This window comes from Clinocottus analis, unplaced genomic scaffold (genome assembly GCF_023055335.1).
Source record: "Clinocottus analis isolate CAN_PGR_092001 unplaced genomic scaffold, fCliAna1.0.p SCAF_6, whole genome shotgun sequence".
NCBI classification, from domain to species: Eukaryota; Metazoa; Chordata; class Actinopteri; order Perciformes; family Cottidae; genus Clinocottus; species Clinocottus analis.
Genome location: NW_027176218.1, coordinates 20,198,443 through 20,212,892, shown reverse-complemented (window position 1 = coordinate 20,212,892; position 14,450 = coordinate 20,198,443). Strand labels below are relative to the sequence as shown.

The 14,450-nt window shown below is 40.4% G+C and overlaps 1 protein-coding gene across 7 annotated transcripts in view; it reads left to right on the top strand.

Annotated features, from left to right (window-relative positions):
• Positions 1 to 14,450, top strand: part of hydin (HYDIN axonemal central pair apparatus protein) — a 75,918-nt gene that overhangs the window by 53,370 nt on the left and 8,098 nt on the right. For all 7 annotated transcript variants that reach the window (XM_068602262.1, XM_068602264.1, XM_068602265.1 and 4 more), the window contains 28 exons: positions 1,376 to 1,573; positions 1,691 to 1,897; positions 2,074 to 2,294; positions 2,450 to 2,632; positions 3,047 to 3,166; positions 3,262 to 3,421; positions 3,551 to 3,723; positions 3,964 to 4,162; positions 4,299 to 4,392; positions 4,739 to 4,832; positions 4,944 to 5,112; positions 6,097 to 6,179; positions 6,338 to 6,493; positions 7,227 to 7,335; positions 8,021 to 8,237; positions 8,359 to 8,591; positions 8,680 to 8,828; positions 8,969 to 9,164; positions 9,350 to 9,458; positions 10,641 to 10,895; positions 11,049 to 11,188; positions 11,339 to 11,563; positions 11,647 to 11,798; positions 12,012 to 12,106; positions 12,227 to 12,455; positions 12,813 to 13,013; positions 13,546 to 13,672; positions 14,133 to 14,298. In XM_068602262.1, the coding sequence (XP_068458363.1) occupies positions 1,376 to 1,573; positions 1,691 to 1,897; positions 2,074 to 2,294; positions 2,450 to 2,632; positions 3,047 to 3,166; positions 3,262 to 3,421; positions 3,551 to 3,723; positions 3,964 to 4,162; positions 4,299 to 4,392; positions 4,739 to 4,832; positions 4,944 to 5,112; positions 6,097 to 6,179; positions 6,338 to 6,493; positions 7,227 to 7,335; positions 8,021 to 8,237; positions 8,359 to 8,591; positions 8,680 to 8,828; positions 8,969 to 9,164; positions 9,350 to 9,458; positions 10,641 to 10,895; positions 11,049 to 11,188; positions 11,339 to 11,563; positions 11,647 to 11,798; positions 12,012 to 12,106; positions 12,227 to 12,455; positions 12,813 to 13,013; positions 13,546 to 13,672; positions 14,133 to 14,298 (4,660 nt within the window). The remainder of the gene's footprint in view (positions 1 to 1,375; positions 1,574 to 1,690; positions 1,898 to 2,073; positions 2,295 to 2,449; positions 2,633 to 3,046; positions 3,167 to 3,261; positions 3,422 to 3,550; positions 3,724 to 3,963; positions 4,163 to 4,298; positions 4,393 to 4,738; positions 4,833 to 4,943; positions 5,113 to 6,096; positions 6,180 to 6,337; positions 6,494 to 7,226; positions 7,336 to 8,020; positions 8,238 to 8,358; positions 8,592 to 8,679; positions 8,829 to 8,968; positions 9,165 to 9,349; positions 9,459 to 10,640; positions 10,896 to 11,048; positions 11,189 to 11,338; positions 11,564 to 11,646; positions 11,799 to 12,011; positions 12,107 to 12,226; positions 12,456 to 12,812; positions 13,014 to 13,545; positions 13,673 to 14,132; positions 14,299 to 14,450) is intronic.

The window sequence follows — 14,450 nt, the reverse complement described above, 5'->3', positions numbered from 1 at the left end:
CCCAAAGCCTGCTGCACCATTATCAGACAAGAACATTTAAAAAAAGGTCAAGTGACGTTTCCAACAATATCTCCGGAACCACAACGTTAATTAACTTCATTTAAATTATTAAAATACAGTAAAGACTTGTGGAAAGAGATCTATCCGAACAGAAAAATAAAAAAATACCGTTAAGTTTATGAAATTACATAAAACCTGTAACCTCAAAAAACCTTGCAGTCACTTTTTCGAGCAAAAGTTACTTTTCACGTTTCTGTTCATAACTACCCTTAACAACGGAGTTCAAGAATAAGAAACACATTTATGTTATTCTGCAAGTCCTTACGAATCTAACAAGGTATGGTAGAAGCTTAGGATGTTGTTTCGTACCTGAAAAGTCCAAGTTACTTCGAACTTTTCCATTTTTGAACTGAACGACACCGTTTTTTGACTAAATTTGTCTGTAACAGGCCAAGACTTTGTTTTATTGTGAATTTTATTGCAGATTCTGGTTCTTTACGTCATTATCCTTCCAAAGAGGGGTGTTTCAACTCTGTAGGTTGTTGTTTAGGCCTTTTAACGTGGAGGCGAAAACACTCGGAGCGACCCGAAAACGCATTATCGCGGAAAAACAAATTAGGTCATGCTAGGAGTTTACAGTAATGTTTCAAATTTAATTAATTTTTTTTTTAAATTTTCACAACAAAATTCGGAAAAAAATGATACAAAATAACACAAGAATTAGAACTCATTTGGGGTTCATATCACTACTTAAACACAGACCTGCTAAATCCTCAAAGCTCATGCCCCGTGCGGGTCACTTTGGGGCTCAAAAGGTTAAATAACATTGGAACTCCTCAATCTTTCTTCCAAACCCAACAAAATGGTTGCTTCTATATGGGGATTGCACAGACCTGCCAATTCTAAACGCAGAGCACTGTTGCAGGCAAGTATTTTTCCTTCTGTGAGATTTCCTTCTGTAAGATGGAGATGCCTTACCCATGGAGATGGAGATGCCTTACCCATGACACTGTTCAATTACAGCTTGATGGTGTTGCTTCATACTGTAGAAAAGCTTCTGATCAGTTCATGAAATCTATATAGCATCTGAAGGTAGCGGGACACATTTGTTTTCTCTGAGAGCATAACCACATAGTAGATATCTACATACATCAATGGGATGAGAAGATGCATACTGATACTGATCATTACAACACGGCTTTACCATGGCACAAAATATCAAATTCCACATTTTCTCTTTTAAAATTTTTAACCCTTTACACACTATGTGTTGCTGGTAAAATTATATTATCGTTCTCCGTTACTAAGAAACGTGTAACTGCTAAACATTTGTCATAACGCACCAACTTGAGACACCATCATCCTCTGTGTACAGACCGTTTCTAGCAAGAGGAGCAAGAAAGCAAGCTGCAAGATCATGTCCCCAATGCCCAGTCAGATGGGAGCACCAGCGGATGGAGGCCTGGGGCTTTCACATGAGATTATTCCTCATATTGTCCTGAATATAACAGGGAAAGACTATCCGAGTGCTTCAGAGCTGCTCAGAGGCAGCACCCTACCTTCACTGGTCGAGGTACGGCTGATTTTTCTGTTTTTGTAATAAATATCATTTACTATAGACATCTTTTCTAAAATGTTTTCAATTTCTTCACCAAACTAATTTGCTTTCTGTCTCCCCTGATCTGGTTAGGTGTTGGATGACTTGGGGTTGGGACCCAGTGGCCCACCCATCCCACCTCCCACCACTTTCTCTTTGGTTCCTTTTCCCCAAAACAGGCAGCAATCCAACAATCAACTCACCAGTGGCTGTTTCACCTTCCTGGTTCCTTCCGGGATGGACGAACACGACATGGAGAAGAGCGATTTGATGGAAGATGCGCGCGCATTAGCTCTCAAGGTGAACACACGGGTGCAACATTGCCAGTGTCGAAGTGACAATCTTATCCAAGAAGCAGCGGGATTTACAGGAAATGTGGTCTTGATTTGAAGATTAATCTGTGCAAAAAATGTACTGTAAAAAACTGATGTCAACGTTAAAGATTGAGAGTGGTGTTTGTGTGTACACAACTAAAGGAAGAGGCGGCGGCAACAGTTTCCAAAGGTCGCAACGTGAAGGAGAGTGCGGCTACAAAAGACAAGAGCAGAGAGAGTCAAAAGAGCAAGAGGCAAACCTCAGCCAGGAAGAAGGGGAGTTTCTCGGAACGGTCTCGCTCGCATCGCCACGCCTCCTCCACATATGACTCCACTGAACAAAATCAACACCAAGAAAACTTAGAGCTAAAACGCAGCCAGAGGCAAGGGAGAGTTTAAAAACACACTCCATCACATCAAGTAGTGTTTTATTCTTCGTAATGTTGTTATTTGTACTAACTGTTGTGTGTGTGTGTGTGTGTGTGTGTGTGTGTGTGTGTGTGTGTGTGTGTGTGTGTGTGTGTGTGTGTGTGTGCAGCCTGACAACATATCGGTGGGTTGTACCAGCCAACGGTGAGGTGAATTTGAAGGTCTGGTTCTACTCCGACTCCCCAGGAAAGTTTGAGCAGACCTTCAACTTTGAGCTCCTGGGGACCCAGAGACAGTACCAGCTCCTCTGCAGAGGAGTTTCCACATATCCTGCCATCTGCAAAGGCTACATGTCAGTCAGCATTGTTTAATAACTCCATGCGGAAATATAAATGGTGAAGAAAGAGGGGATATCGCAGATACAAATGGATACTAGACAATATTTACATTATGATGTTTCACCCAATATTTCTAAATAAAGTAACCAGTAATAAGAAACTGATTTCCTAAAGAAAATGTCTTAATACTGACAGCTGAACAAGGCTTTGTTGGTAATGGAGAGATTTGAAATGAATTTTCTAAAAAAACGTTGAAGCCCAAATTCATTGCACTGCTGAAATACATGGGACCCAATTGGAACTGCATTACCAAACATCCTCTTTTTCTTTTAATTTTTTTTTTCTTTTACAATTTTCTTTGATTGCGAGAAGGTTTGACTAAATGTGATTTCAGTTGGACTTAAAGGTTCTATTTATGTTTTCCCAAGGACTCTCTTTGCCCACAGCAAGAAGGTACAACAAATGAATGAAGGGCTACAGAAGACTTACGTGATCAAACCTGGATACTTTGAGTTTGGACCATTACTCTGTGGAAAAACCAGAGACAGGTAAAAGGCAGAGTGATGGCTGTGAATGGCTCAGTGTGTTCATATCATTCTCCGCCTTTACATGTACAGATTCACACCCGTCTGTGTTTGTATAGATACAAGGAAAATAAGTACCCTGAGAACATGGAGCGACTAGTGATTCATAACGATTCTGGCCTGGAGGCTGAGGTCCAGTTTCATTTCCAGCATGATAGCCATGCCGCCACATATCTGCTGGACCCCCCAACCATGACTCTCAAACCCGACCAGAAACAGGTACTGCACAGATCTCACCGCACACGAAAATATAAGATTAAGAACATTTTGGTGTCCATTGAAGTTTTACGAACGCTTGTAATAGTATAACATACATTGGTAAATGTACATATTATTCTGTCCTGCTAGGAGTTGACAGTGTGGGCCTACCCAACGCAACTGGGACAAATGAAGGACAGCATTGTGTGCCAAATCAAGGACAATCCAGAGCCTGTCATCATCAACCTCTCCTGCTGGGGCGTTCGGCCGGAGCTGAAGCTGGAAAGCAAGCATTTTCACTTTAAAAGGACTTTGCTGGACAGGTACCAAAAACATAGAATACAAATTCAGGAAAGAGACATTTTCCAGTATTTTCACAGTAGTTCTACAAGTGATTTGCACGAAGCACAAGTGAACCCCCTCAAGCAACATGATAAAGTCAAAATTCTGTGCATTAATTACAGCGACAATAGCAATTATTTTTTTAGTTCCTATGAAAACTTAACTCTCCGTCCCTTTGTCCTTTTCTCGGTCAACCTACCTTCTTCCGTCCTTCTCTCCAGGCAGGACAGCCGCAGCTTGATGCTGCATAATAAGATGGCTCTGCCGGTGTCTTGGAGACTGCAGGGTGTGGAGGAGTTGGGTGATGAGTTCAGTGTGCCACAGGACGAGGGCATCATGTCACCCAACTCATCTTTCCCATTGACTTTGCACTTCAGGCCCAAGAGGCCACTCAACATCAAGAAAATATTACATCTGGAGGTGTAGTAAAACTATAGAAGTACACATGCTGAAATGAATAGTAAATCTAGTGTACAGTGGGCTGAGTCGATGCCGATATGTGTCACTTCTCAGTTTGTATGTATATATACAGTATGCGCTGTGTGTTTTGTTTCAGGTATCCGATGTGGAGATGATTCTAGGCATTGTGCATACAGAAAACATACTGGTCATAGCTGAAGCCTTTGACATTGTTCTGAACATCACACCAGGTTAGAACTGGTGGAGCTAACGCCTAACAAAAATAACATGCAATTGATATCTTTATCTGAAGTGTCTATATGTACTTTTTTTCAAATTTTGACTTTGCCTTGTTTTGTTCTGTTTTGTTCTGTCTTGTTGTTTGTGCAATATGGAAAAGACAATAATACAAATATTTGTTTTAAAAAAACAACTGGTCGAGCTAACAAACATGTCCTTGCATAACTTGACATTTTTTTAAAGCACACGTAATTCAGATGGATATTTCAACCCAAAATCTTCTTTCTGTGAGCTTACTGTGTTTACTATTGGGGTTGCAATGATAATTAAAATGATGAGCTCTTGTTTCTGTGGCAGACGGCTGTCTGGACTTTGGAACTATCAAAGTCTTTGAAGAGGCCAAACTGTCTCTTAAGATGAAAAATCAAGGGAAATATGAATTAGCCTTCAAGTGAGTTTGAACTGCTACTTTTTTGACTTTTAAAGTATCATGTATGTCTTGCATGTGAACTAACGTAGAACTAACAAAGTTGTTTCACTTGCATTCTTCTCTTTCCACAAGATTTGCATTGCAGCAGACAGACCCGAACCAGCCAAACCTGGACTCCATTTTCACCGTGTCCCCCATGAGTGGGACTCTAATGCCTCACGAGAAGCCCACAACAGTGCAAATACTCTGCAGGCCCAAAACAGAAATCTTTATGAGAGAACAAGCTATCCTGCCTTGCCAGGTCAGAGCCATATAACAGTCTTAATGATTGCAGTGTTCGAGGTTCAACTATATATTCATAATCATTCATTGAAACAGTTTAACCTTTTAAAAAACACAGGATTCTAATATGGACCCTTTTTGTATTTTTTGCAAATACAACATATATCACAAGAAAGTATATTGATGTTATATACCAAATTAAACACCAAGCCTTTGCTACAAGAATCAGTCAGCCATTTAAAACAACTCAAACAGAAAGAAAGGTAATCATAAAAGTATGAAACAAAAAAAGCCCAAAATCAGCATGTTTGCAGAACCTGCAACCCTGAGCTTGGTGCTATCAGAAAAAACCTGATGTCCAGAAGCAAGACAATTCCACACAGATTCCACACACGCCTTCCAAATCCTTCGACCTCAAAGAACCACGGAGATATGAGCTAAAGAGCACAACAACATGAATCGCTTTATTTGGTTTACAATCAGCAAATACTACTTACCTTTGTTTTACAGTTTGATAATTGTTTATTTGTGTGCTTGTTTTATTTTAAAGGGAAAATATAGGTAGTTTTATGAATTTAAAAAAAAATTGATTTTTTTTTTCTTCTTCAAATGTGAGCCCTCGCCTGAATTTTTTCTGTACTAAATCCTCTCTAACTTTGTCTGCTTCACTTTATAAAAGTAAAACAATGCAAAAAATATGTTATTTCAAAGTAAAAATCATGCTAAAAGTGCTTTTTTTCTAGGCGGACTTGAAAACTTTACATTACACACTGTGTGTCATCTTCATTTACTCTTAACCAGTAACACATAGACTGATATTTACACATCTGAGCAAAATATAACATTATACTTGTTTATTAACTCCACGATTATTCAAATAGCTCTAGTGGTTGCAGAGACACACCCATTTTAGTTTGGGTCTGTCATTTTCAAGCAGAAACCTAAAAAGAGGGTCGGGGTTTAAAGTGCACTCGAGTTAAGATTTTGGTTTCTTCTTCTGAAGGTGATTGAACCCAGCATTGGGAATGGAGGAGAACCCGTAGCCATCCTAGCCAACAAGGTTTCGGTTAAGTCTGTCTTCTCCAGGTTAAGTCTTGATTCATACTATCGCTTCTGTGTATCTTGCATTCGTATTTACGGAACAATATTACAATCAATTCCAATTCTGATCGTGTCAACTCTCTCTTTTTTTATTTTACCATTTCACATTTTCCCAAATTATTAATTGCTGTGTGTGACTTTAGGTACAAGATTACACCTGCATGTGACATGAACTTTGGCCCAATGATCTATGGCTGCAAGAAAAGCCAGAGCTTCACTATTGAGAACAACGGAGACTTTGAGACCCGTTTCACCATCTGCTGCATGGTCACCGACCCTGCGCCATCGGGGAAGGCAGGGTAAGGGAATAGAACACACACACACAAACACACACACAAACTCATACACAACGGCTGATACTTTTCCAATACGAAAATGGAATGAAAAGAGGAAGAAAAATCACAAATCAAGTTTTAAAGTAACGTAAGTTTAAAAATACCAGCTCAGGTGTTCTTGGCTGGTTGATGATATACTGCGCATGCTATACCACTTGACAAAATCCCATATTAATATGTAATACACCTTTGAAATGAAGTTTCAATGCAGCATAATTGTTTCCCTACAAATGTTTGTTTTGCCTTTTGGTGAGAATCAGCTGCTTTTATGATGATGATTATTGAAGTGTGAAAGTAAATCAAATTTAAAACAATACAGACTAAAATTGCCAGTTTATATGACTCCGGTTTATGTAACTCCAGTTTAGTGGTGAGCAAGACCAGCAGCATTAGTGTGATGGCGGTGGCTTTATAGTAAACGCTATCGGCAGGCAAACACGACTTGCAGTCCCAAACTGGAAAGTAAAAGGGTAATAAAAATGAATATGGCTTGTATTCAATATCACATCTTTGTGGTACTTTAAATTGTTTATTACATTCAATATTTTAATGTAACAAAACAAGCAATTTTGCATGAAGGTCTTAACTGCTGCTTGAAGTGATGACAAGCTGAAGGTCTTAAAACTTTCGTAGTTTTCTCCATTATCTGTGCTTAAAGATGTTCTAAATAAAGTGTGTCTCTGTGTCCCGGTCTCAGGTGTCCATGTAGGAAGATGTCCCATGAAAGCCATTCAGAGAAACTGACTGGGGCCAACACCAAAATGAGACGCAAGTCGTCTGTCCACAAGGACATGAGTGTTCCGCAGGTGAGGGACTGCTGGTGGAGACGACAACAATGACACATCCTTTTTTTTATTCACGAAGGTCTTGTTTTGTTTGGACAGTCCTCCCAGGGTTTGCCTTTGTGAGAGTGTCAGAGAGCCCAATTTGTGATGATGTAAACATTGAAAAAGCCCCGATGCGCTAGTTCGCTCCAATCTTCATGATGAATCGATCAAACGAAACGTAAAGTAACGCAAAGTAACAGCAGTATTGTAACTTGTCAAACTGAGGTGTTACTTATTAATGGATGGCTTGATGTAACAAAGCCACAGTAACTTTATTATATTCGCCTTTGCTTTACCTGATAACATGTCGTACAATATATATCTGCTGTGAAAAGTCTTGGGTAACTTTCAAAATGATAAATGGAAAAAAAAAGAGTGCTCTGATGCTCGCAGGGCTTTGAAGGTTCAAGTTAACAGGGTTTATTCGGAAGATACAACAACACAGAATCATCAATTGTTAAAGAAAAAAAGTGGTGATGCTCATCAAGCAAATTCAAAATATAAAGAAAACCCTGCTTTTGAGATCCATGTCAAAGCACCAGGATAATATTTTGTCTTTTGTGTGTAATACCTTCGTGTTTATTGGCACAACAAAAGCCAAAGAAAACCTGCATCAAAAGACACCTACCTTCCACTCTTATCTGTACCTCTCTGATCTTGCCAGGTTTGCCTCCAGAATCGCATCACCGTAGGGGTGTTCTCCCTGTCTCCCTGCAACGGGAACTTGCAGCCAGGCTTTCAGCAGGTGGTGACAGTGGACTGTGCGGCTGAACAGCTGGGCAGCTGGAAGCAGGGTTTGCTCATTGATATCAGTCACCGTGATCCTTCAGACCAGCCTGATGGGATACCGTACAGACTGCTGGCTGAAATCTGCAAGCCATGTGAGAAATGTGTGAATTCACGTCCGTCGCGTTCAAGCGAATTTCTTCAAATTTGGGACAAATAAAAGTCTAGGATAACAGGATAACACGATGAAGTGATCATTTTTCTTTTGTGCCCCAGGTATAGCCTTAGACACGGCATCCATTTTTGAGGAACACCATATCTGCCACAACAGCAGCCAGCTCTCATCTGAGCAGTTTTGCAATGCTGAAAGCATTTACGTCCGAGACCAGAACCAGTTTATCTTCAACAAAGTCCTGGTAGGACGAACGGCCCAGGCCCGATTCAAACTCACCAACAACAACAAGGTTTTCTGTGTGCTCAGCATGGCCATCAAGTATGTTGGCGCTAAGGTAAAAGATACACTGAGAAATGCGTCCAGGAGCGTTTGACGATTGTGGTGCACGGTCGATAGCATGTCAACACTGTGTTTCATTACAGATTGCTCACGGTGCGGAGGTTTTTGATTTGTCGGCTACAACGCTGAACATTCCCAGCCAGTCATACTCGTTCGCTGTGGTCACCTTTACACCCCAGGCAGTGCAGCTCTACAGTGCTGTGTTTGAGGTCACACTGGAGGTCACCAGCAGGTATGAGTTCATGACTGTGTATGCTACATTTCTGCTCTCTTAGTCCATTTACTTCTACCATGACTGTGAGTAGAATAGTATCACCTCTCGCTTTTACTTGCTGACCACTACCTGCCTCATCTTCTCTTTGTCATATCCAGAATGACACCCACATTCAAGAGCAAGGTGCTGGAATTCAACCTGATAGGGGAGGGCAATCTGCCCAGTATACGTGTGATGCGGCCTGCTCTGAGGAACAGCAGAGGAAGTCCAATGTTGCAGTTCACACAGGTGTTGGTCGGACGCAGACAAACCCGGCCCGTGGTGCTGCTAAATGATGGGAAAGTTCCGGCTAAGGTGGGAGGAGACTTTATCTTTTTCATTTATTATAGATTTAGCACATTTATTTTTGCAAAATGACATATTTACCTCCATTAACTATAAAAAACGATATCAAAATCACCTGTATTTACAACACATAAAACATAATATGATAGATACGCTACACAAAAAGGTGCTTTGTGGCTCTGTGTGTTGTGTAGGTCCAGATTGACATGCTGGATAAACATGGAGTGTTCACCATCGAAGCTGCTCCTGGCCACACTTGCAGCTCGGTTCACTCCACACAGATCGAGGGCCCCAATGAGTCAGGTACAACCATAACCTGTAAAACTCCTCTCCACTTAATAAAAACCAACCTATTTTAAGGCCTCTGCTCGAAAATTGCATACCCAAACTTAAAAGAGTGTATCTCTGCAACCACTAGGGCTATTTTAATAATATGGGTCTTATAATAAAAAGCTACACATGTGAGATTTTGTTCAGATGTGTAAATATTAGTCTATATGTTACTGGTTAAGGGTAAATGATGACACACAGCAAAAATTAAAGGTTTCAGGTCCGCCGGAAAACAAGCAGAATCAAAATGATTATGTCTTTGGAATGATGCAGCTGTAAGGTCCAACATCTATTATGTTTAAGTATGTTTAGCTACTTTTATACACATTTTTACTCCATCTGTATACTTAATATTCTTCTTACTGTTTAATTTGAATTTTTGTATATTTTTTTAAATTTATATTATTTGATTTTTAATCTTATTTATTACTTGTGAGCAATACTGCTGTAATCCTGTAATTTCCCCACTGAGGGACTAATAAAGGATTATTTTATATGATCTTAACTCTAACCCAAATCATAGCACAATATGTGAATATTCTCTCTGCAAATGTTGACTTTGATAAAGTGAATGCTATTTGAATTTTCTCATGTACCAAACCATATATTTCACTGTGCTTATGGCATCCAATACATCCAAATGCAGCTGTTTAGAGCTTTGATTTTTAAAAATTCGTAAAAACAACTTATGATTTACAGTTTTCTATAATAAGCTTTTAAAAGGTTAAACATTTAATAGCAATTTGCACAATGGAATTGATATGGGATGACCCACGTCTTAACAACTCACATGAAAGACAAAGAGAAACCAGGAGAATGATTGATTCAACTGAGAATGTGGTCTTCCACACTGTCAAATCCATATTCAACATCTCTCCTCCAGCATTTTGGGCTTCAGGAAGGCAAAAAATGAAACAGTCTCCTCTGAATTTTGAGGATTTCTGCTCTCGGACTTCCGTACACAGCTATGAAAGTTTGACAGTCTGCAAGTTTGAGTTCATTTAATTTGTCAACAAATAATTATTTGTTACTCCAGAAATTGGTTTCTTTTTCACTGGAAATGTACTGTGATACTGTTGTTTTGTTGAGCTCAACATCAGCGTGTCTCCTATGCTGGAGAGACAGTTCTCGCTATATTTCTTGTTGATTCCACAGCTCCGTCTTGCACAGAGCATCATACGGTGCACCGAGCCCTGCTGAAGCTGGATGTAAACGAGCAGGTGGAGGTTAAGGTCAGCTTCTGCTCCGACAAGCCCACGAGTGTCAAGGCCAAGATGACAATGCAGGTGGAGGACAACCAGTACGACAATACCCAAATACAAGTGATCGGAAAAACTTACAAGAAGGTTGTCTTCCTTGACAACATCAGGCAGTCATTGCAGGAAATAGATCAGGAGGACGAAGAGAGAGGTAAGAGAAGACAGCAGGGCAGCAGGCCAATCAGAACAGCCTCCGAGCAGTGTGAAGTAGGAACAGAGGAATGTTGTACGTGTTGGAATTTATTAATATGTATGTGTGTTTCTTATCCAGAAATCTTCTACAAAGTCTGTTTCTCTCTGACAGGTAATGTGGTGCTGAATTTTGGGGAATGCCATGTAGATTGTCCTTCTCAAGAGAGTTTCACCATGATAAACCACAGCAGCGACCAGGTAGTGCGATTTGAGTGGCCACCTGACGGATCCCATGTCTTCTTTTCACCACAGGTAAGGAATAAAGGAAGGAATACAGGTGTGGGTTTGAAAAACATTTTTTAATGAAGGGGACTTGGTCTAAAACACTGTTCTCTTTTTGCCATTTGCTTAGCATTATACTTGGCTGCATGTTATCAATAAAGAACCTCCTTTTTCTTACAGGTGGGGCACCTTCATGCTGGTTGTTCCAAGGAAGTGACTGTCACCTTTGATTCCAATCAGCCAGTGACGCTTACCAGCCAGCCAATAACATGCAAAGTTAGTCAGGTGGAGTTCCAGCAGCCGCTGGAGCAGGTGGCCGACTGGGACGACCGACAGAGGACGGTGCAGTGGCTGAATGCTTACAAGCAGGCCACAGAAGCACCACAGCAGCCTGTCGAGAATAAGGTAAACATGACAACTGTGGATGAGATGTTGAAGAGAATCACGAGTTTACAATAATTGTTGAACTTTGCACGCATGTAATAAAGGCGGATCCGGAGCCCTGCTGCTCTGTTGTTGAGGGCTCCCAGTGGGATTTGGAATTGCGAATCAGCGCAGTTTGTGACTATGTGAAGTTCAGCTGCGACACCGACACCATTCACTTCAAAGACACCCTGCTTTACCAAACCAGGCTCCACCAGTAAGTCAGGCTCCAACGGTCAGCCAGTGATACCCCAAAACGATTTTGAATTTACTAACTATGCAAATATATATTGTTCCAGGTCAGATAATTACAATAAAGACATATGCTCACGCTAAGCCATATGTTGTGTGTGTGTGTGTGTGTGTGTGTGTGTGTGTGTGTGTGTGTGTGTGTGTGTGTGTGTGTGTGTGTGTGTGTGTGTGTGTGCAGGCTGCGGATTGTGAATCATGCCACTGTCAAACTGGAATACTCCTGGCAAGTCCTCATGGATCAAATGAACAATAGTGTAAACCATGAGCAAAGAGGTATTACTGTCCAGTAATATTATTTCAAATCATACGGTCAACTTGCCTGTGAATATTAGCATTAAGTGTTAAGAGGGGTTGAAACTGTGTGTGAATGTGAACATGTGTTCGCCGTGACAGATGAGACGCAAACCTCGAGACGAGGCAGCAGGTCAGCAGACGTGTTAACTCAAAGCCGCCATGCCAGCACTCTGCCAAGCGTGATGTCTCTTCTGACGGCGAATTCTGAGCTTCCGCCGTTCAGCGTCGAGCCCAGCATTGGGGCCGTAGCGCCTGGTGCCACTCAGGATTTCAGGATCCGCTTTTCACCTCGAGAAGTGGCTCAGTTTCAGGGCAGGCTGGTCAGCAGGTACAGTAAATAAGACAAGACAAAGAGTAGACAAGTAGTAAATACTCAATGCCAGAGTTCCTCAACGTAAGCCAAACCGAGAAGTGCATCAATTAAAAGAGGAGGAGGGGATCTGATTTATTTTCCCAATATTGGAGCCTAGCACGACTGCTTCATAAAGCTGCGCTTCAGGTTAAAAGTTGGCCCCACCTCGAGGCCTGAGCTCTGAGTTATGACAAATGGCATCACCCTCTTTGATAAAACCTGTGGAAGTGTAAACGGATAGAATAGGACGTGAATGGATGACTTCACAATAGTTGTGGCCGAGACTTTGTTGATTTCTTTTCTGTCTGTGTGCATATATGCCTTTTCTTGCAGTATCCCTAACTTGCGGGATGGAGATCAGGCTCCCTGTGTCTCGGTGTGTGCCCGCAGCAAGTTGCCCCACTGCCACTTTGACCTGGAGGTCTCAGACTATATCAGTGGGAACCGCCGTAACCCGGATTTCAAAACCCCTGTGGACCCTGACACCAGGGTCATAGAGTTCAACTCGGTTAGCACCTCTGTGCCATCCACGAGGTAAAAAAAGAAATAGACGAGAGCTTTTCTCCTCTATCACTGTAAGCCCTGACACTTTGTTTATACATGTATATGTACATCTATATATAAATATATATATATATATATATATATATATATATATATATATATGTATATATATATATATATATATATATATATATATATATATATATATATATATATATATATATATATATATATATGAGCTTTTCTCCTCTATCACTGTAAGCCCTGACACTTTGTTTATACATGTATATGTACATCTATATATATATATATATATATATATCTATATATATATATATATATATATATATATATATATAGATATAGATATATATATATATATATATATATATATATATATATATATAGATATATATATAGATATATATATAGATATATATATATATATATATATATATATATATACACACACACACACACACACACACACACACACACACACACACACACACACACACACACACACACACATAAACGTGTGTCTTCTTGCTTTTCACCACAGATGTTTCAGTGTGGTGAACCCAACCAATAAACCCTACTCATTCAAGTGGAGGTGTGAAGACACAGATGCTGGCCCATTCTGCTGCCTCAAACCACGTGGCACCATCTTGCCTCGGAGTAGGGCGGACGTAAGGATGGAAAACACACATGTAGTCAGAATAGTGGTGTAAAAATACCACCACCCCGTATAACATTTGTCCTCCATTTTCGTTCAACAGCAGTATATCATCTAATTCACCTCACCCCGTCCTTCATTTTATTGCATATCAGTCAATCTCACGCCTCATTTTAGATATTTGATCTCATTATTGTTTCAATGTTCCCTGTCTCCCCACATCCCACTTCATAGAAACAGATCTAACTCAATATCATTCCCTAAATTTAATCTAATACTTTTTTAATCGTGTCTCCTCTAATCCATTTCCAGCACAACTCATTTGATCAAATCAGGTCTCGTTTGCATGTCACGCCTCCCTCCCGTTCTTTCAAGTTTTTTATTCTTCTCACTCTTTTTTTTCATATGTGCCTTTTTTTATTATTATTTGCCATTTGTAATCCTCTGCTGTGTGTGTGTTGGTGTGTGTGCAGGTGTGTTTTGAATACATATCTGAGCAGCTGGTAACAGCCGAGTCATTCTGGAGCTTTACGATTGAGACTCTGTCACTGACGTTCCCCTTCCTGTGCGTGGGCACCACTAGAGAACCCCTTGTCTACCTCGACAGACCTCACCTTAACTTGGGAGAACTGCTTATTGGTGTGTAACATGCATAGACACACAAAAACACACGTACATGCATTTAGACAGGGACATGATCTTTTTCGAGTCTCGAGCCACACCACATATTATACACAAATTATTTTTTTCTAATGAATATTTTCCTCGAGTGCATGAGTTTTGGTGTTCCA